Raw genomic sequence first — 23,094 nt, 5'->3', positions numbered from 1 at the left:
TTTGCTCGTTCCGTCCTTCAGGAGTTCTTGGTATAGAAGGGTGGACACCCTCCTCCGGGAGTGGGACTGCTGTGGGAATCTATTCACAAGGTGAGGAATCTACTGGCAGATGTATCCATCAGAAGAACAAGTTACTTACCTTCGGTAACGCAGATACTGTATCCACCAGAAAAAGCGCTACCGAAGGTAAGTAACTTGTTCTTTCCTGCCCTTCTTATTTTTTCCCACCTCCTGTTTTCCTTGCTTCCCACCTCCCACCTCTTGCACCTGTTTCTGCCATGCCCGCAGCCCCTTGTGCTCCCCCCCTCCCATGACCTACTTAATGGCGGCCACAGTGCAAATGTGCCATTGGCGCACCAAAGGTATGCCACAGGCAAGCCAGTCTATGCATAGACTATGCCCAGTGCTAGCAAGCCTTAGTCTTCCCCAATCCACCACTAGCCTGCTGTATTCCTTTGAGCTCTTAACCCCAGCCACCGCTGTCCATACTGCTGCAACGCCACTCAACACAGAAGGAACTTTCACCTACACCTCCTGCAGAATTTGCGTGCACTCTCACTCCCATACCCCCACCACCTCAACACCCATTACCCCACACCAAAACACCCAGCACACTGACAGTGCTCACATACCCGAACCGCCACCCACCCACACAAAGCTCTTCACTCACATGGTTGCTACTCAACATCCACTCGCTTAGCAAACACACCACAGGGATATGGGAACTTCTGAATTACCAAACCCTGGGCCGACGTGCGCTTCCTCATGGCAACTTGGCTTCATCCAGCCTCGGCACCGGACATTGCCACTGCTATCATTGCTGGATACAAAATTGTCAGACAAGACCACCAACACAAGCCCAGAGGAGAATTACCATCATTTTCAAGGACTCTATCAGCTACACCACCTCCACAGACACCACAACCATCTGCATAGAGCACCGCACCTTCATGCTACAGATCACAACAAGCTTCACCCGTATGGAACCATCATTTACAAACTCACCAGATTCACAAGTGATATCACGGATTTCATTATGCCCCTCATCACCGACTCCAGGACCTTCGCTCTCCTAAGAAACTTGAACCTTCATTTAGAAGACCACACCATCCCAAATTTGTCACCCTCTTTGAAAGCCTCAGGAACCTTGGCCTCACACAGCATGTCACTGAACCCACCTACACCGCTAAACACCTCCTGGATCCAGTCTTCTCCTCGCTCAGCAACATCATGGTCAACAAACCATCAACAGTCACCTGTAGAGACCACACCCTCATCAGTTTGAACATGAAGATCCTGTCCCATAGAAGGCCGACTACCTCTGGACATTCCTGCTTTGGCTGGAAAAATATTTCAGAAGAGGACTGAGTTTCCGCCTTCTCAGAGCACTGCCTCAAGCAAACAGATAACGTAATGGAAATTTTTAAAAACTTCAATGCATGAATCACCACCTGTGCTAAAATCCTCAAGTGCAGCAAAACAACAAGAATGCGAACACAAGCCAGCTGGTAACAGAAAAACTCCGGATGATAAAAAGCGGCACTGCAAGCAACCGGAACACAAGCCAAAAAACCTTGGGCACATACTTCTGCAAATCTGCCTTGAGGCAGTAATACCAGCAAATCCAGAACATCAAGCGAACAACCCTCAGAGGCCACATAGAAACCAGCTCCATCAGCAGTAAAGAAAATTTCTACATCATGGGAGATTGCATCGCACTCGCAGAAGCAGCCAGCAACATCGCCCACTCTCAAAACCTCTGTAACACTCTCTTGGACTTCTTCAGCATCAAGATCACATCCATCTATGATAACTTCACCCCCAACAAGACCCCATCAACCTCATGGCAAGCCTTCCCCTATCCAAAGAAGAACAAACCATGACCATGTGGCTCGCCATCACCATAGTTAAAACTTCCAACACTATGAAGTCCATCTACTTTGGGGTCCCTTCAGACTTGTGCCTCACCATACTTTCAACAAAGGGCACATCCCCATCAGCTTAGTACTCACTCACATCTTCAACACCTCCTTTGAGGCAGTCCCCTGCCCATAAGCCTGGAAACACACTACAATCAATGCTAAAGTGAAGAAACCCTCAGCGGACCCAGCCAAGCTCCCAAACTACCAGCCTATCTCCCTCCAACTTTACCCGTCCAAAATCATAGAGAAAGCAACCAATAGATGCCTCACCAATCACCTAATCGACCACCAGCTCCTCAACACCGCGCAGTCCAGATCCTAACTCAATCACAACATGGAAACAGTTCTCATTGCATCGACAGACCACATCTGCATGATCCTGGACAGGGGAGAAACTGCAGCCTTAAGCCTACTGGACCTCTTGGCAGTGTTTACACTGTCTCACACTCAATCCTCACACACAACACCAGGAGAGTGGCAGCCATCCCGGGACCTGCCCTCCGCTAGATCTGATCTTTTCTAACAGAAAGAACAAAGACAGTCAACCTGGCTCCTTAGTCCTCAGAAGTCCAAGAACTCGTACCCAATGCCCATTACTCAGCCCTACCCTCTTCAGCCCTACCCTCTTTAATGTCTAAATACCCCTCTGGCCAACATTGTCCATGCCCATGACATCAAGATCCTTTTCTACACCAGTGACACACCACTTTTCTGTCACTCTCAGACAAACCCTCCAAAGAGAGGAGCCAGTCTCGCCACCTGCATGTCTGAGTTTAGCGCCTGGGTGAAGTCCAACTGTATCAAACTCAACACTGAGAAAACAGAAGTGGTGATCTTTGAAAAAACCTCACCTAGGGCTCCACCTAGTGGCCTGCAGAACTCAGACCGACAGTCACTCCCAGCTCGCACCCCAGAAACATTTGGATAAGATGCTGAGGGAGGTCAAGTGGCTTCTGAGCAACTCAACAAGAGCAGTCGCCCACACTGTTATCACCAGCAGACTGGAATATGGAATCTCTCTACACCAGTATCACCAAATATCCCACCAGAAGACTGCAAACCATCCTAAATGAAAAGTCATCCTCAACCTCCCACGCAGGAGTCACGCCACACCACACTGAGGGAGCTTCCCTGGCTCCTGAGACACAAGCTTGCATAGTTCAGGCTCCTCATCCACACTTTCAAAGCACTACACATCATTGGCAATGTCTACCTGAACAGCCACATCTTTCCACCTGCCATCCAGGCACCCAGGCTGAATACCCTCTGACACATATCCCACTCATGCACAGAAACAGAACTGGAGGGCGTGCCTTTTCATACATCGCACCCAAAGTATGAATGACAAACCACTTCTCATCAGAGGTTTCTTCTCCCCTCTTGACCTGGATCTTCAGCTAGCTCCCCCCTTACCTTACTCTCAGGGCCAAGCTCCTACACCTGTACAGGGCCAAGATGATACTGTGCTCTACAAAACAAAACAAAACATAAAACACCTTTTAAAGGTGCATGGTCTTGGTCTGCATTGGGCCAGCCTCACTACATGCATCCGCACTGCAAAAGAAAATTGGCTTCATTGTCACAATCATGAACTCACTCCTGTACTTGGGTCAGAACATCGGTGAACGCGAGACTGGCGTTTTAAAACGCAGATCCGCCTTTCACTGCATGATGCCAGGCTTGATTTTTAAAGAGTGGGGTCGGAGTCCCTACTGGTTGTGGCCATATCTGCCTACGGCAGAAACCCATGGGAGTCCCTCCGACTCCCGTCTACCCTTGCGGAAGTTCTTAGGTGGCACAGTCATGTGTCCTATAAGCCTGTTTGCCCCTGTCGGTAAATGGTGTAGGCACAGGGGCAAAGGCATTTTCTGTTCTGCACGGGGACACGCCTCTTGCTGTAGGTATGGTATCAGAGAAGAGTCCAGGATCACTTCTATACTACAGAAGTACCCAGGGGGTGGTAAGACAGGTACACATTCCAGTTGCACCCTAGAGGCCCTTCTGTATGTAAGTTGGCCAGAGAAGTTTACATATGATTTTGCTAGTGCAACTCATCTACCTTGGTGGGAGATCTTTTGAAGTTGTAAAAAGCTTTTTTGAACATGCTTTAGTCCATGAGAGCATTTGGCCTCTACCCCTCCCCAATGCTCAGGAAGTGGTCACTGTGTGAATGGATATGGATGCCACTGACAGGGCAGCCGGTGCCCTTCCAGTGTTCCTGGCTCTCTGGCGGCTCACAGCACTGATCGCAAGGAGAGAGGAGGAGCCCCTTTGTTTCTTGTGGTTTAGAAGGAATCACAGTGTTGACACTGAGAGGCAGACGGTCACTTTGGTACAGTGTCTTTTTTTTCACTGCAAAGCCTGACACTTTCCTTATCTCAAGCGTTGAGAAAGAAGTATTTGAATACATTTGTTTCGCAGTCTTACTAGAGGTGGAATTAAAGAGTCTCTTTACCTAGTCTCTTTACCCAGACCTGCATCACTGGCGGTCACAAACAATGCACATTCTAGGATGTTCCTTGGATGATGTCCGCTGGGGACTTCGACTGGAGGCGTACTGTGAGACATTCCCCTGGTGACCGCTTTCATTTTGAGCCTTATGCAGCAGCAAGGGGTAGCTTTGGGGTGTTGTATATTGAATGCTGACCCTTTTACTAATCTCCATTTAATCAGGGTGCTGAGATGCAGCAGAAAGACACTGCGCCACACTCAAACAATATCGAAGAAGGAATGTGGGGATTTCTGCTGCTCACCTTATTTCAATATCTACTACAGCAGAGATTGCACAATATATTTGCCTTGAGGGAGCAGAAACGAGGCTTGTTAAGCGTGCTCTCTAAATTGCAGAGCCATTTACAGGTTTTACTGGTGCACCCTAACCTGTGAGACATATTGATGCCTTTGAATTTGTTTCCTTTAGGAAAACTGTAGCAAGAATGAGAAGTATCTAGAAGAGCAGAATGAAGAGATGATTAAAATTGTGGAAGCCCAGCATCATGAGAAGATACAGCGCTTTGAGGAAGTGAAGAAGTTGAAAATGGAATATTTGTATGAACAGATGGTCAGCTTCCAGCAGAATATTGACACAGCTAAAGGGATACTGGAGAAGACGGTGAAAGAAACCGAGGAACATGAACAGCTAGTTTTTCTGAACGTAAGTGTGAAATTCTGTTTCTCCAGTTCCTTACAACATTCTGCCCCCCTGCAGCTCGGCCTATAACTTGGGCTGAAGGCCTTTAACAACTGTTTTCGCTCTCGGGAACAGGCCATAATGCAATATGATGTCACCTCTGAGAATCATTCTGAAACTGAAAGACTTACGTTTGATATGGAACAGGACGTAGGATCGGAATCTGGTTAGTCCCATGTTTCGTTCTACCACATGTTTTAGAATTCCTAAAGATAAATTATTGTCAGGAGAGACCCCAAGCGGCCATTGCATTTTCTATTGGTTATAACCAGGGCCACTGGAATTATACATTTCTACGGCCGCAGTGTTTTCTACCTAACTATAGGATTGTCACTGTTGCAGCGTAAAACACCAACTGATGAATGTTTTCCAGAGTTCAAGAAAAATGTTTTGATGTTTTGTATCGCAAACCAATGAAAAATTATTGAGCCCTACAAATGAAATTCCCACACCTTCTATCCCCTTGCAGATGTTAACTGGTCACCTTGGACCTGTTGATATCTATTTCCAGGCTCTAAAGAAGCTATCATTTTACTCAGATAGTGATAATAACCCAAATAGATGAAGAGTAAGTCAAGTCAAAGTATGCAGTAAAGCTCAGAGATATAGAGAGGAGGCTTTTCGAATAAGGTTGAGAGGCAGACTTTAATAAGAATAATACCCTGTAACAACTTAGCATCAGTGGCAGCCCTAAGGCTAGAATTTGGTATTAAAAGCACCTATGCACAAGGTCTGGTGGAAATTGTTTGGTGGGCTTCATGCCTTGAGAAATGTGAGGGATATACTCTAAGGTAATTCTTGTGCAGAAAAAACTCTATTCTTCAGGAATTTCAAATTTGCCCTTGATCAACTCGGGCTTGACCTAAGTATACTGCTTTCACGTTCCGCTACCCAATTAAAGACCTGTTTACAACAGGCTTCATTGGTCCTACGTTTTTGCTTGGACAACGAAGCTTGTGGTAAGAAAAGGATAAAGGATACCAGTGCTATGAAGAAAGGCCAACCATATGTGAAATGGAATATGCTCCATGGGGGTTAGACTTTTTTGGACACTCTTAAGTTTGGATATTTTGCCTCTAAAATCTTTAACATCTAAATGGTATGGAACAACTGAAATCTGTAGCATTTGTCAGAATGGTGTTCAACATCTGAAGCACATTTTATTTGTTTGCCCTGCTGTACTATTGTACGGCTGTAAATTGTTAATGTCTATATCCCTGAAAGTGTCTGTGTTATCTTCTTCTATGGCCTTAAAACTATTATTTAATTTCCCTAATGAAATGTTTTGTTATCAAATTGTTAACTTTTTTTGAATGATTTTTAAACTTATACTGATTTTAGTAAGAATATAGTTTCTTTTTTTATTTCAAAGTATTTTATTGATTTTATATTCAAAGATATTAGCATTTCTGTTACAGGATTAGAATATAGTTTAAATGATGTTAATGTTCTTATGACTTAATGTATTTATGGATTTATTTTAATGACCTTAATGAATGATGTTTTATGTCCTAAATTAAATTAACTTGTTAAACGTGTTCTCTTTTGTGGACCTCCTCTGAGTTCCAAATCATGAAAATAAAACTGACTTGAGATATAGAGGATTCATTTCTGGACAAAAGATACAAAGCCCTGCATATTTAAATATATTTGAACCGGCAGAAAGAGTGATTCATTTATTTATTTTATTTATGAAGTTGTATATAGTGCAAACTTGATCCCGAGGGATATCAGAGCGCTTTACATTTTGAAAGAAAGGAAGGTAACAGTTCACTACATGAGTCAAATGGGAATATAAACAGACAATGAATCAAATAGTGCTCACATAGGCCAGTTACAAATCCTGGGGTCAGCAAAGAATGGGCTAGTAGCTGATACATAGCAACATAGAAGGGGATCAAATGAGACAACAAGAGAGGAAGACAAAAAGAGTAATAATAATATACAAGATTAACATCCAATTCTGGAGTAAGTCGATGCTTCTTTGTCAAGAATTTTTATTTTTATTTTTACAATTGACACTAATTCGTATCATCAGAGGTCTCATTGCAGCAACTGTTTTGAAGGGGCAATCAGAATTTAGAATTGGAGTTACCTGCTGGGGCTGGACAACAAATAAAAAAAGTTAAATAACGTGAAGCACATTATTCTCCACCTGTAAGATTTTTAAACCATAAAGGTTTATTAAGGGTTAGAATGTGCACGAGTTGATATGAAGTTCAAATCAATCAAAGCCAAATAAGTAACGGATGAACTATCATAAAGTTGCCTCAAAGGAAAAGTGACGTAACAACAGTTATCCCAAAACGAGAGCATCCTACACTGCCCTGAACTGTCTTGAAAATGGATAAAGCATTTCTGCTGCATGATCTACTTTGCCCTAACTGAAATAACACAGTTCTAACATTTGTTACACCTACACCTAGTTCCCATAAAACGATCCAGTCAGACTAGAGTTAAAAGAGATACTCATTAGTTTCTCAGGATTCTCCACAATACAGCTTCTCTAAATGTACTCCAAATTTACAAAAATCTGCAATAAAACACAATACTTTGGACCAGCCTGTACTCTGCAGGTGGTCTGTTGCAGCCAATTAGGATAATCTATGTTTATCATGTAAAAGAAAACATTTCACATAGGAAAGGAAAACAAAGGCACATCATGTTTGTTAATTTGGACTTCAGCTTCGCCTAGAAATAAAATGGATGTCATGAAGCCAGATGTCAAGCCTTCATTCGCTATGGCAAATCTAAACCTGAATAGTACACAGTTAGTAACATCTGCGTGTTAAAGAAATACTTTCAAACACAACACTGAGCTCAGGTAGAAATGTAAATTTCATGTTGAAATGTAGTAGACAGGAACAGAATAAGAGAGATGCATCCTTGAGTATGAGAGCTGTGCACATATATTCAGTGCTGGACTGGCCATACTGGGCACAGGGAAAACCTCTGGCAGGCTGATCCTGGGGAAGGTTTCTATCTTTTCCTTAGAAACCATTTAAAAACATTTAACGATCGATGCAGTTCATATAGGTTTGGCAATGTCAAATTTGTGAATATTTCAATCTGATATAATGTGCTACAGTACTGCATTTATTAATATGAAATGAATGCGAAAATGCATGCGAAAGGGTTACTTCGTTACAGCCATACTGAGAGTGCACTTGATAGTATTTCTTTGGAAGCGACTGTTTCTTTAATTGTTGTTTCATGATCTCAGTTTTGTTTCTGGTTTTGTTATAAGTGCTCTGTTTCCCCTTTCTCAGTCAGCCCAAGAAATCAACAACAGGTATATAAATAGAATGCATACGTGGTTCATTGTGCGTGAGTATTGGGAACAGCATGGTTGCTGTGTGTGCAGCTGTGACAGATTTATGCATGCAACCAATATAGGAACAATTAAACTAGAGAATTCTGCCCAAGTCTAGCTATCAATCTCAACAGTTTCCTCGTACTGTCTGCACAATCCCCAACCCCTACGACTAAACTACCCAAAATACATTGTGCGCTCTCTTGTTCCATCCATGTTACTGCTGCCTCGTGTTTTTAGGATGATAGGGTTGATTTTCAAGTTGGGCATCCAGACCCCAATTTGGATTCAGTCTGTATGTTTACTGGATATTAGGACTGAAGGCGGTGAATATAAGCTAGGTGGAGACGCTAAAAACATAAAAAGAGAAGCAGACTGATGTAAAAATGTGGCAACACAAATGATAAAAACAATTCATAGATATTTGACTAACAACTATGATTATTTGTAGTTTGGACCATGGTCTGTAAAACATACGAATCACAAGTAATCAGACTTAGATTATGAAAAAAGCAAGCGCAGCCTTCAGTTCTCTGATAGTTTAACATCTCTCCAGTTTCCTAACAACTGAAAAGAGTATTTCTTCATAAAAGCATACTTCTAGAAACAGTTTAATGTGTCCTCCTTTTTAACAAGTATTGCTAAAATTATTTTACCTGTATTTGTATTACAGTGACCTTGATAGTATATTAATGTTTCTCTACCCGTGCAGATGCGATAGATCATGTCCGCATAAGTGCATATAAAATATTTTAAAACTACTATATATTTAAACTTCATTGATGGACAATGTAGAATTATTTACTAGCAGCCCAAAATCCCTAGTTGCTGGCCCTTTTCTGCGCATCTAAAGTGTCTTTAAAGATAGCCCAAGATGTGTGCTTGACAGTGACCATCGAAAAGCAAGGCCCAGTCTATTTATTTTCCATGTAGTCCATGTTTTCAGCATGTTCCTTAACACTTTAAAATGCTGCTCGACAGTGCTTAATTTGAAGATAAGATGGTAAATGTCTCCCTAGGTCACCTAATCCAGATATAGTGCTGTTAATGTATTTGTACGTAACGTGGACAAGGCCAGAGGACATTAAAGTGCTGTATAGTTGTATATGGATTTGAGGAGCGATCGTTACATAGACTAAACCTGGTACATAAAATAGAGTCATATAGAGGAGAAGATAATTTAATAAAATCTAGTTTATACAACCTCTTAGTTTTGGTGGAAATGATTTTTTTTATTGACCAGTTAGACAGACATTTAGTCATTATTTTGCAAAGTATAGAGCCATATATTCAATTCTTCACATTGGATACTTTACATTTTATTCAACATTGTCTGAAGTCGTCCCCAGTGGCTGAGAAGTGGAGCTTTCTGGATGAGTCCTCTCTATGGCTATCACCCTCGGATAGTGCAGAGTCCCCCGTGAGTGTTCCCTCCCCCCAACACCTGATCCTATTTCTTTGGGCAACCCCTACTTTCGAATACAGCTCTTTCAGCTATCATGGCCCAGTCCATGTCTTTGATCCATTCCTTGGTGGTTGGGGCGGCCTGTGCCCCCCAGTGTTCGGCTATATTCCGTTTAGCAATCATTATACCCAGTGTTGCCCAGATTTTACCGTTCCGACTGAGATCGGTCGCCTCCAATATGTTAAGGAGACAACGTTTGGGCTCGGGCCACAGCTGGGCCCAGCCGATTTGTGTTATTGTGTTCATAATTGTTTGCCAGTAGGTCATAATTTTGGGGCAGTCCCATAAGATGTGGTAAAACGTGCCCGTGTATCCACATTGGCGCGTGCATGTTGGGGAGTCTACTCTTCTCATTTTGACTAACGTGTCCCTGGAGAGATAGGCTCTATGGAGCACTTTGAGTTGGATTTGTCTCAGTATTGAAGGTATTGCTACTTCCTTAGGGGAACCAAGAGCATCTTGCCTGTCCTAATCCTCCAGCTCCCCAATATCTCTCTGCCATCGCTCACGGAGGCGTTGCATTGGATCTGCTGAGTTGTTTACTAATTTTTGATATGTCATGGAGACCGCGTGGCGATCCATATATTCCGTGAGTAGTCTGTCTTCAAGTGTGGAGACTTGAGGGAGGGTACTCACTGGTTGTATAGCTGCCATTAGGGCATGTCTAATCTGTAGGAATCGGAAGGTTTCGCTTGTAGCAAGATTATAGTTATGTTGTAGGTCTGCGAATGGGACTACCTCCCCTTAGACCACAGATCGCCCACTTTGGAGATACCTGTTTTGGTGCAAGATTTAAAGTTTTTTTCCTGAAGGTTTTCATTGTTGGTTGTCGCCAGGGAGGAGGGATACTATAGAATTTCATATCGAGGTGACTGACCCGTGTTTGAGAGTGTGCTTGCTTGTTTCTCTTCAAAGTTGAAAGATTGTTTTCGTTTTAAAATGAATCAATGAAGGCCTATGTATTTGACAGCACCTAAGCATTTGCTAGAGTTCTTTTCCCACACCTTTCCCTATTAACTATCGGAACGAGGAGTGCAGATCCCAGTCAGGTGAATACGAAAGCGTGCTCTAACCTTGCCTAAAGCTAAATATGCCTAGAACTGGGACTTTGAATTTTTGCAGTCCCCATTGTTATTTTTTTTTAAGTAATTCTGATGTGAGTTCTAATTTGGTTACAGGTTTAATTTTGGTGAGTTAATTTTAAAAAAATATGATCGTACTTACATATGTAGTTCTCTGTGCTGGTTTAAAACTCTATAGGACTTTTATTCATCCTATTTAAAAAGTTACCCTTTGGCGCTTGCAAGTCATTCACTTCTTGTTGCATAGATAAAAATAAATAGTCGCTGGGTTTTAATAGAACATATGGGATTGCGGATGGTCATTCATTTTTGCTGAGGTCAAAGTCAAATGAAAACATTTGGGATTAAGCAATAGATATCCAACCTGCATGGTAATAATGCACTTTGTGGGATGGATTATGTAACCGGTAAATGCAACATAATCGAATAAAGAAGCACATACCATGAGTAGCAGTGGCACAGATAAGAGACCCCATCTTATGTTTTAGCTCTGTATTTTATAAATGTACGTGTGCTGCCTAAGTACTTTGTGTAGTGACAAATAAACTTGTGACATTTTGTTCTTATTAACACTTGATGACTTCGTGTTCTTGGTTAACCGAAGCATGGTGGAGCATGAGAGGATATCTTTTTTTATTTTTTTCCAAAAATTATCAGAGGGTCGTCTCTAACATGAATAAAAACTTCGAAACAGCGAAATGAAGATGTGAGATTGGGTACCTATCGCCTTAGGTAGTGCTGTGAGTTTAAAGGCCTAAACATTCTTATTGATCATCAGGAAACAACATTTGGCTCAACGTATTGCGTACGGCTACTGTTTTTCAATACTTTAGCCATTACATTTGGCGGGCTGTTGGTGGCAGTGTGGAACATGAGATATGGTCCAGTCACTCTTTGTGCCCAACAGTGACCTCTAGTGGGTAAATAGGCATCAAGTCTTCCTTATATGAATCCCTTAGAAATCTCCGTCCTGGTGAGGTTGGTAGAGGGGTGCAAGGAGGACTGCACTTTCGAATCAGGATTACAAAGGGCAGAATGTGGGTGGAGCAACACGGCAACCTGCTGAGTTTGGCAACTCAGAGTGTTTGGAAAACATATGATGTTACCACACAAGCTTCATTCCAAAGTGTAGTATTTGTGAATGTAGAGGTAATACCACCATCCATAAGTACCTTGATGGTATCGGTATTGCAAGGTGTGGTATTAAATTGTAATACAACAGACCACACCGAATATACACCAGTGGGTTAGATTTAGTAGATACGAGAGTTTTGTGACAACAGTATCATAGAAGGTCAGATGTGTGGACGAATATACATATACCTTCAGTTAACTGTGAGCATGGTGTTTATATATGTAAGGCTGCTTAAAATAACAATGTACTAAACACTGTGCTACTTGATTGCGTGCTAATCGGCTTGTTTTGTGGGATGCGTACTTTATGTATAATGTTTGCCTTTTTAATGGGGATAATCACAGAAGTGCATTCTTTTTTGCTAGACTGTTTCTTTATGGCGAAGAGAGTACGTCTCATTTTAGGATCACTGCCGCCTGTGAATTATCAAAAGTGACTTATTTTTGTCGTTTTCTTCCCCACAGGCTTCTGGTAGCAATGGAGAACACCCTCTCGTTAGAAAAGATGCCAAGCGCATTTTCTCTGTTTGACCATTATGCAGAAAACTCCTCACAAAGCGACCAGAAGATGCTAAAGCACATAGCTGGTAAGAACATCTTTTAACACAGATCTTTCCTTTTTAATGAAAGAATTACAGGTACCACCCGGTTCACAAAATCAGTTCTCACCACAACATATACTTCAATATGGCCACAATTTGTACATTTGGGCAATTCACGGATGTATCCAACCTGTGCATATGTAACTTACACATGTTGGTGATTTCGGTACATAGAATATATAGCTTTATGTATGTTTCCCTTTACGAACTGCATAGAGCAAACATGCATAGGGCTTTGAAATGCTTGAAATGTCATCTTTTTCTTTTGATTGATATTTAATTTTTTCAATAAAAAATGTTTTACTCATAACTGTCCCTCCTTCCTATACCCGCTGTGTGGTGTCTGCCTAACTTATAATCTGTGTCATGTAGAAGAGAAACATGCTACAGTGATACTGGGTTAATACTGCTGTAGCTAGGGATGGCCACCAGAGAGGGGCAGGTAATGGCATGAGGCTGGTCGGGGTTACAGTCACAGGCTGGACTCTTCTTACCTGGAGCAAAGAAGGCCTGTCAGGTTCCTGATGTATGATCTTCATGATGTACAGAACCTATGAGGAAACCTAGTCGCAGGTCCCTACACGCCAGAGTGCAGGTGAATTCTGGTGAAAAAAGGACAAGTATCACAATTATGAGCTTCATCCCAAACGCCCTGATTAAATCGCTACAGGATAATGGTGTGGCAGTAAATCAGGGGGGTAATGCTGCCTGTGGTGTTCAGTTTGTCCCTGGTACGGTGTTACTTCGCATTCTGAGTTTGCAGGACAGAGTGGGGTGGGGTGGGGGTTTGAATATTACATTTTGTCCCTTCACGAATTACACAAGGTTATATATAGCGATGTTTGGTTTGACTGACACACCTCTTGCTACCCTGATTCGTTTGTGTCCTAGTCAGGAAGCCTGGTAGCCTGGATTACCAGCACATTCATACTCGAGGCATCTGAACTACGACGTCATCAACATGTTTTCTAACTCTGGGGGATATTCACAAGGAAGTGGCGGAGAGAGGCGTTAGCCTTCTGGGCTTAACGCCTCTCCCCGCCACTTCGGAAAAGCAAGGCTGCACCATATTCACAAGGACATGGTGCAGCCTTGCATTTCCCCGTGCGATGGCGCTAAGTTTAACAACATAGCACCAACGCAGGCGCACCCTTGCACCAGAGTGCAAGGGTGTCTGTGTGCAGGGGAAGTTGGTTTATGTACAGGAAGGTGTCCCTTCCTGTACGTGTCCCTTCCTGCACATAAACAAACCTAAAATGCCAGTTTGTAACTTACATGTTGTAATAGTTAGCGGTCTAGTGGCCGCTTAGGCTATCCACTACATCTGCAGGCCAGGCGTGGCCTGCGGGGAAACAATAAAAGGGGGACGGCCGCTCGTGGTCGTCTCTTCCGACTGTCAGTGCTGTGTGGTCTCAGTGATTGCGCATAGCGCTCCAGCCCCCGTGCATACCTACTGTGCCCCCTTCAGACTCGTCAATAAGAGCACTTGATGGCAGTGGTATACTTCAACCAGCACCTCTATAATAGTTTTGCCCCAAAGTTAGAAAGATATAATGAATATTCTCCAGTGTGCTCTATTTCAAACACTGGGCCACCAACAGTGTTGCTATGTACAAAAGATACCCCTATACAAACACAATACACAAATTTGGTTGACAGAGCACAACCCTTCAAAGTCAGAGCCATTGACTCCAGTGAGTCAAAAAGAAATGTGGACAATATTAAAGCAGAACAAGATGTATACAAAAAACAGTGATTCTTTTATTTTCTTATATAGTTATAATCTTCAATGTTGCCACGGAGAAAAAGAACAGAGACAGCCGACATGTGTTTCGTCTTTTGACAACTTTTTCAAGGCTGTTTAACAAAAGTAATAAACAATGTTTCAGTTTTATTCCCAATGTTCTAATGATTAAGGCATAACAATTGAACATATAAATATTAAAATACCCCTAAGGAGTAAGGGAAGGAGAAAACAAAAAGCGAGAAAAAAGGCAGAAAAAACAAGAAAAAAACTAAAAAAAAAAGGGGAAAGAAGGAAAAACCTAGTCTTACGTGAAGTCACAAAGTGCTATGACAGCTGAATATTTAAAAACCATAGACTTTTCACCAAAGTTGTGCAAATAGACATGGACTCCCAGGCTGCCACTCAACACTGGCGAAGAGTGGAGATATTCAGACCCTCGCTCACCACACGCTGCGACCCGCACCGCGGCCGAATCAGGAACTATACAATGCGGCCGCGCGACGTTGAGGCATTCCAGCGCCTGGGGAGAGAGTGCTCACCCTGCCCTCACCTCAGAGAAGCCACGCACGAGGAGTAGGAGACCCGAGAGAAGGTCAGTGCGCCGCTACAAAGTGACCTGAAAGGAGAGCTGGGCGCCCTGTTACCAAAGGCCCAGGTCGAGCAGAGCACACAAGCCACGCCCTCGCTGAAGGCCTCAGCAACAGGCTCAGCCCGAGTGAAGGGCTGCCAAAGGCCCCACCTGGAGGAAGGAAGAAAAAAAAGAGAACACCCCAATGCCAGACAGCAAGGGAAGGGCACATGTGGGCCATTAAGAGGACTCAGCAGCATACACAGCCTGGGAGAAGGGCTACCAAAGACTCCTACCTGCAGAAAGGAAGGCCCCAGTGCCGGGAACCAAGGAAGGGCACACGTGGGCAACTGAGAAACCAGCCCTCCATCAAGAGCACAGTGAAACTAAGGCACACTGCCACTCTTACTGATTCTGCAGTAGACATAGAAGGCGGAAGGTACATCGCAGCACACCCATCGCTGCCAGCTAGGGGGCGCCATGGGGACAATGATCAGGCAGCAGCACCAGCCCCCGCACCATTCCAACATGCAGTGTCAAGGGTTTTAGCCCCATTCAGCGAACTGGAGGACCCTGCAACGCCTCTCCCTGCTGGAAGATCTGGATTGAGCGCCTGAACAACTACTTCGTCGCGACCCGAGAAACAGATAAGGCGGTAAAAAGGTCCCTATTATTACACTATGATGGAGACGAAATATTCAAGCTGTTCAAACACCTGCCCAACACTGGAGCTGCCACAGACTACAACGCGGCGGTGGCCGCACTAGATGCTTATATCGATCCGCAGTTAAACCCTGATTTCGAAAGGTTCAAGCTACGCCAAGCAAGCCAGAGGGAGGGAGAGTCGATGGACACATTCTACGCCCGCCTCCGCGAACTCGCCAGCACATGCACTGAGGATGACCAACCGAAGGAGATCAGAGCACAGTTAATCCAACGGTGCCGCGACAAGACCTTGAGAGGCCTCATCCTGCGCCAGCCAAAGATCGCGCTCGGACATGACAGGCGAACGAGATGGACCAAGCCCCAATCAAGCTCCTAGGGCGGTCGGGCGCCATCAAGACAGAATGAGCCGACGCCCTCCGAGCCAAACCAAGAGGAGATGCGTTCAGGAAATCAAGGCTGGACACTTCCAAATCAAAATGTGGATTCTGTGGGCATGAACCACACACCGCTAAAGACTGCCCTGCCCAGGGAATGACCTGCACTAACTGCGAGATACCCAATCCCTTTGCCTCTGTATGCCGGAGATGCACCAGGGGCAGAGACATCCTCAATTCGAGGCCCCCAATGCGGACTGTACGACAGCTATCCGTGACAGACTCCATGCCACCCAAAGACACATAGAGAAAGAGCAAGAGACACCTACCAACGGTGGAGGACTCCTCGGAAGATGAAGAGGAGGAGGTATACCTAGTATCATTTGCAAGGGAACTCGAGCAACGCCGCCGGCCACAGCCAATGTGCATGGTTCACGCCGCGGAAACGGAAATAAAGGCGGTCATCAACACAGGAGTGACAGTGAACGTCATGGGCCTTCAACAATACCGCCGCCTACGACCTCGCCCTCCTTTAGTGCTGTCCAAAACCAGGATTTATGCGTACGGGGCAGACACGTCCCTACCGCTTAAAGGAAAGATCTCAGTACCCATCAAGGCAAGGAGTCATCGAAAAAGTGTCCGGGCCCACGCCCTGGGTGTCCCCGATGGTCATCGCTGAGAAGCCAAAACAGCCAGGAGCCATACACCTATGCATTGATATGAGACTGCCCAATAAAGCCATTCGGAGGGAACGCTACATACCGCCAAAGATGGATGACATCATCGCAGATGTCAATGGATCCAAATGGTTTTCAAAAATTTACTTGAACGCAGGGTATCACCAGCTTCCCCTATCCAAAGAAAGCCGATACATCACCACGTTCAGCACCCACCTAGGACTAAGGAGGTACAAACGGCTGAATTTTGGAATATCCTCGGTGGCCGAAGTATTCCAAAACACGATACGAGAGCTGTTATCGGGACTACCTGGAGTGCTAAACGTGAGCGACGATATTCTCATCCACTCAGCAACAGCCGCAGATCACCACAAACACCTCCACTACACACTGAAGCGCCTCAGAGAGTATGGAGCCACCTTGCACAAAGACAAGTGCCAATTCTTCCAACCATCCCTTGAGTTCTTCGGGTATGTGTTCAACCAAGAAGGCATCCAAGTCAACCCGAGGAAGTCGCAGGCCATCAAGGATGCCCCGGTGCCAACAACACCAACGGAGGTACGGAGCTTCCTGGGTATGGCCACATACTGCGGGAGGTTTGTCCCCGGCCTGGCCACCTGAGCTGAACCGCTGTGGGCCCTCACAAAAGCAGATGCCACTTGGCAGTGTGGCCCAAGAGAGGAAGAGGCCTTCCAAGGTATCAAAGATGCCCTCCTAAGGGAGGCAACGCTGGCATACTTTGACCTGGCAAGAAGAACAGAGGTACTAGTCGATGCAAGCCCGGCAGGGCTAGGAGCAGTACTGGCTCAAGAACACGAACCCGGTCACTGGGCAGCCCTAGCATTTGCCAGCACGTCACTCACAACCACAGAGATGAGGTACGCTCAGATTAACCGGGAAGCTCTAGCCATCAAGTGGGCCTGCAGTCACTTTCATCTTTACTTCAAAGGACAGCCGTTCACCATGGTCACGGACCACCAACCTCTTGTTCCCCTCTTGAAAGAGACGGCGCCTCACCCACCTCCACACATTGAACGCTGGACGGTTCAGCTGCAACCATATGAGATGGAGGTAGTGTACCGGCCCGGAGCCAAAAACCCAGCCGATTTCCTATCGAAGCACCCCATTCCGTCGGAGACGCTGGAGGACGCCGACGATATGGAACATTACGCCCGCATGATATCCCTGGCGGCATGCCCCCAGAGCATGAGTCTAGATGACGTGAAAGATGCCGCCGCCGCCACCGATGCGGTATACACCCGGACCCTGCGAGCTGTCCAAGAAGGATCTTGGACAAACTACCTCCACCAGGCTAACTCCTGGAGTCCAGAAGACCGTGATAACCTGACGAAGATGTGGCAGGCACAGCATGAACTCAGCGCCACCAGTGACGAAATCCTGCTGAGAGGGTTCCAATTGGTGATACCGCAAGGACTTAAGCACCGGGCAGTCCTACTAGCCCATGGTGAACATCAAGGGGTGACCAAAATGAAGGCTCGAATGAGGTAGAAAGCATGGTCGAGGAATATGTCCGCCGCTGTTGCCGTCCCAGTTGACAAGTGCCCCAGAGAGACCGATCCCAGCGATTACTGAGGAAGCCTGCACCGTTCCCTGGTCTAAAGTGAGCGTGGACTTGGGTAGCTTTTCCAGAGGAAAGCATATGCTGGTAATCGTCGACACATTCTCAAAGTACCCCGTAGTAGAGCCCGTCTTATCCACGGCTTTCAACCACGTGGGACCAGTCTTAGAGAAGGTTTTCGCCATGTTCGGCTTTCCCCAGGAAGTGCGCAGCGACAACGGACCGCCATTCCAAGGAGCAGAGTTTGCCACATTTCTAAAACAGCGAGGGATCCACCACCGACGAATCACCCCTCAGTGGCCCCAGGCCAACAGTGATGTTGAACGCTTCATGCGCACCCCAAATAAGATGTTCCGCATCGCAGCAGTCGAACAAGCGGACCCAGAACAGAGACTCCATGAGTTCCTGAGAGAATATCGGAGCACACTCCACTGTACAACCCAAAGGAGCCCGTGGGCACTCATGCTCCGTGGCCCGAGAAGGGACTTACTTCCCACCTGGCCAGGGTGGTCGCCACCCCCACTGGAAGCGGAAGAAGTGCAAGAAAGGAGAACCTGCCGTAACCAGCAAGTCAGCCTCCGCCGCTATGCCACACCAAGAACGCTCCGGGCAGGGGCCACCGTCCTCCTACGGGACCGCTGTCCAGGAGGAAAGTTACAAACAAACTACGAGCCAGGTACCTGGACAGTCACCGCGTGCCGCGGAACCCATGGTAACTGCATGAAGAGGAGGAGAAGAAGGATCCAGGAACATCTCATGGTTCAAGGAGGTCCCAGCAGAACACCACGGGAGGGCCTCCGAGGACCAGCCAAGGCTGGCCACCACTCCCGCGCCGGAGAACAGTGAACAAAGGCAAGGGAGTAGCGGAGGAGAGGACCCGCGGAGACGACCTCCGCACCTCAGTCTGCCTCTCATCCCGAGAACCGAGGCCCTGATGACACGGGGCTGCGGAGATGCCCCAAGAGGTACAGCCTGAGGCCGAACCCCCGCCCGAGCCAGCGACTGAGGGACTTTGTTTGCTGAGGATGTCCGGCCACCGCAGCTCGAAGTCCACGCAAGTACAGAGACTGAGCATGTTGTTGTTTGAAATGTTTGAACATGTGTTTGTTTCAAAGACTAAGTTTGATAGGGATGTAATAGTTGGGGGTCTAGTGGCCGCTTAGGCTATCCACTACATCCGCAGGCCAGGCGTGGCCTGCGGGGAAACAATAAAAGGGGGACGGCTGCTCGTGATCGTCACTTCCGACTACCAGTGCGGTGTGGTCTCAGTGATTCGCGTAGCGCTCCAGCCCCCGCGCATATCTACTGTGCCCCCTTTAGACCCCCAGGCCCACATGTAAGTTACAAAACAGCTTTTTGTTTTTTAAATGTTTCTTTATGTACAGGAAGGGACAACCTCCTGTACATAACCATGACATTTTGCATTTTCCATGTGTGCTGCACTAAGGAGCAATAAAGAATTTCTCCTCGTATCGCCAACTTAAGACCAAGGTTTTCATGGTCTTAAGTTTGGCGTTAGCTCCTATTTACGCTGCCCTTGTGAATCGGGGGCAGCGTAAATATCAATGGGTGTTGCGGTGTAACGCCCACCACAACACCCACTGCACGCACGCCCCTTTCACGCTAAACACAGCGTGAAAGGGGTCCTATTGACAAGGCAGTGTTAAGCCATGTTAAGTGGCTTAACGCTGCCATGTGAATAAGGTGAGGTCCCTACTGCCAACACAACGTCTCTAAAAGTGACGTTGTGGTGGCGATAGGGGCTTGCGAATATGCCCCTCTGTCTTCCAAATACGAAATTCATCTGTTTGCGCTAATGTTTTTTTCATACTTGGTGTATTTGCTTAGAGCGCACCTACTTCTGTGTACTTCGAAAATGAAACCTTCAATTTGTCCTCTCACTGGTAGTGTAAGCATTTGATTTGGTATTTGGATAATTGTTTGATTATACATGGGTTATGAACTAATATTTTTATAGTGCATTTTTACATTTTCATATTAAAATAATTTTGATTTACCAAAAAGAGTACTGTGGCTATCAAAGTTTTCTTTATATAACATTGGGTCTATAGTTTATCTCAATATTAACATGCATGAAATATGTGTATAATGACTACAAGTACTGCTCTTTCCCCTTCGAAGACATTTTTCCTGAACATTTCAATTTACCCAAACTCTGAGAGATGAGACAGTGCACCTTCATATGTTTGATGCTTCTCCAGTCCTTGGCTCCTGTTTTACCTCTTGTGGTTTATTCCTAGCGCCTAAAAGTGATGTTGCTACCTGCTCACTTGGGCCATGAAGGCTTTTTGTGCACCTTGGTTGAGTTAGGTTTGCAGATCCAGTTCGTCCAGACATACAGTCCGTATTCTTCTTCAAAGAATCAGTATTTGAGGAAAGGGCACTTACCCCTTCAGTGGTTGTGACTCATTTTCAAGTTTAAGGTTGGTGCTGGGAAGGTGCATGTGTAGGACACCCTGCAAAGGTAGGTGAACACCCAGACACTTCTAGGTTTATGAGTATCCATATCCTCTTGCAAGTTACTTCCCGACCCACCATAGAAAGGTATGTGCCTTTCAGTGGTGGGAATGGAAAGGGACACACTCATATTTAGTAGGTCTGTAATGGAAGATGTTTCGCAATGGGTTAAAACATTTCCCAGTGGAATTTAAAAAAAAAGTTGCATGTGTAATGCATTCCATTTACAATTGTAGTTCAGTCAACCTGTTGAAAATGTTCATCCATGAGTTATATGCCTTTGAGTACTCCAAATCTATGATTGTCGTACAGTTCCCAAAGACCCTTTGTGAATGAATCACTGAAACATTTGTAAAGCACAAAACAGTAGCCATCAGACATCACAGTGTTAAAAGTAACAGAGAAAGACAGGAAACCCAGCAGAAAGGAAGGGTTTTCAATGCCCTCTGGCAGATCCTCGCCCCAGCTCTCCCTGCTGCCGCATGAACAGCCGTGCCCTCTCCTGACCCCGCACCTGTTTGCTCCGCCTCTTCTCGTTGCCCGATTGCTGACTGCCTGATTGTGGCTGTTTTGCGCTTCTCTTTAATTTTGCGCGTATATTTAATTTCTAGCAAGTGCCTGATTGTACCGCTGTTATTTTGGCCGTATATTAAATTTTTTGCATTTGCTTGATTGTAACGCTGTTATTCTGCCCCTGTATTTAATTTCTAGGAAGTACCTGGTTGTAACACTGCTATTTTTGCCTGTATAGTTAATTTCTAGTAAGTGCCTGATTATAACCTCCTGTAATATTGTTGCTAATAAACTCTGTGTCGTCTCTTTGTTTTACCGCGTGTTGCACCTCTCCCAACTTGCCGCTCTCCTCCTGCCGTTTCATTTTCCCGCTGCTTTTCTCCTTTGCTTCCCATTTGCCCCACTCTACACCTCAGCTTCCCATCCTCCTCCCCACCTTCCTACCAGGACCTAATTAATAGAGGCTGCAAAGCAGCTGCACGTAAACTGGCATGTCAAAGGCAAGCCCGTCTGCCCACATCTGCACCTGGACCGCACCCAGCATCAGAAACCCTGGCTCTCTCCCCTCCCGAAGATACTCCTCCACCGAGCTCCAAGCCCTTGACCCCAGACTCCGCAACAACAACTTCTACCTCACCTCACCCCAGTTGATGTTTGGACTCTTCACCTGCCCGCACTGCCTCTTCTCCTGCACGCACAACTAGCACATCACGCTGATCACAATTACCACCGAACAACCCACTGTGTCCTGCTCAACGCACGATCGCTGTGCTAACACACTACCAAGATCTGGGACACCATCACCTGCCTCATCCCTGATGTCATCTTCCTTAGCAAGACCTGACTCAAACCTTAATCCGTTGCAGACATGCCTCTGCTACGCCCGATGGGTACAAGGTAGTACACCGAGACCACATCAACAAACACAGAGGTGGGATCGCCTTCATCCACAAGGAAACCATCCACAGCACCACCACCACAGATGAGGTCACTCCAATCATGGAACAACTTAACTTTCAGCTCTGAACCTACGGCAAAACCACCATCAGAGGCACCCTCACCTACAGACTCCCAGGTCCTCACTCCAGTTACTGCTACGCCATATCTGAATTCATCTCACTGCTCGCCATTGACTCCAAACACTACATCTTCCTCTGCGACCTCTATGTTCACCTTGATGACCTCAACAATATGAACATCGCCAACCTCTTAGAGAGCATGAACAACCTCTACCTCACCCAACTTGTCACCAACCACACACACATCACAGGACACACACTCAACCCCATTTTCACGGCCAGCGATAGAGTAGAGTACAGCCATGTCACCGAGCTCACAAGGACACACCATGATATAGTCTACTTCACCATCTCGGGATCCACTAGCACAATCCACAAGCCGCCCAGCACTTCACACCGCAGCTGGAACAAAGTCTCAGAGAGCCAAAGGACAGATGCCTTCAACACCTCCCAACCACACACTAGCAACCAACCTAGAACAGGCTGTCAAGAGCTTCTCTTCCTGGATCACCGACTGCGCTGACAGAGGCGCACACTATAAAACCCACCAAACTCAAGAGGTCCTCCAAACAAGCCAGCTGGTTCACCACGGAACTAAGAGCCATGAAACACAACTGCACATACCTCAAAAGGAAACCACAGACAGAGCCACATTCAAGACATCCCTAAACTAATACCATCAACTCCTGAACCCCTTGCATGCTTATGACGAGCTCAGCTCGTCATGAGGCACAGTGGAGTTGTGCTCATGACCAGCTGAGCTCG

At 45.7% G+C, this 23,094-nt stretch overlaps 1 protein-coding gene across 1 annotated transcript in view; it reads left to right on the top strand.

The window, feature by feature from the left end:
* CMYA5 (cardiomyopathy associated 5) overlaps window positions 1-23,094 on the top strand; it is a 386,731-nt gene that overhangs the window by 199,497 nt on the left and 164,140 nt on the right. Inside the window, exons 4-6 of the mRNA XM_086960732.1 lie at window positions 4,843-5,076; window positions 8,382-8,404; window positions 12,572-12,693. Of these exons, the coding sequence (XP_086816858.1) occupies window positions 4,843-5,076; window positions 8,382-8,404; window positions 12,572-12,693 (379 nt within the window). The remainder of the gene's footprint in view (window positions 1-4,842; window positions 5,077-8,381; window positions 8,405-12,571; window positions 12,694-23,094) is intronic.

This window comes from Lissotriton vulgaris, chromosome 3_1, assembly GCF_964263255.1.
Source record: "Lissotriton vulgaris chromosome 3_1, aLisVul1.2, whole genome shotgun sequence".
NCBI classification, from domain to species: Eukaryota; Metazoa; Chordata; class Amphibia; order Caudata; family Salamandridae; genus Lissotriton; species Lissotriton vulgaris.
Note: the sequence above shows the minus strand (reverse complement) of the source record. Positions and strands in the feature narration are given on the sequence as shown.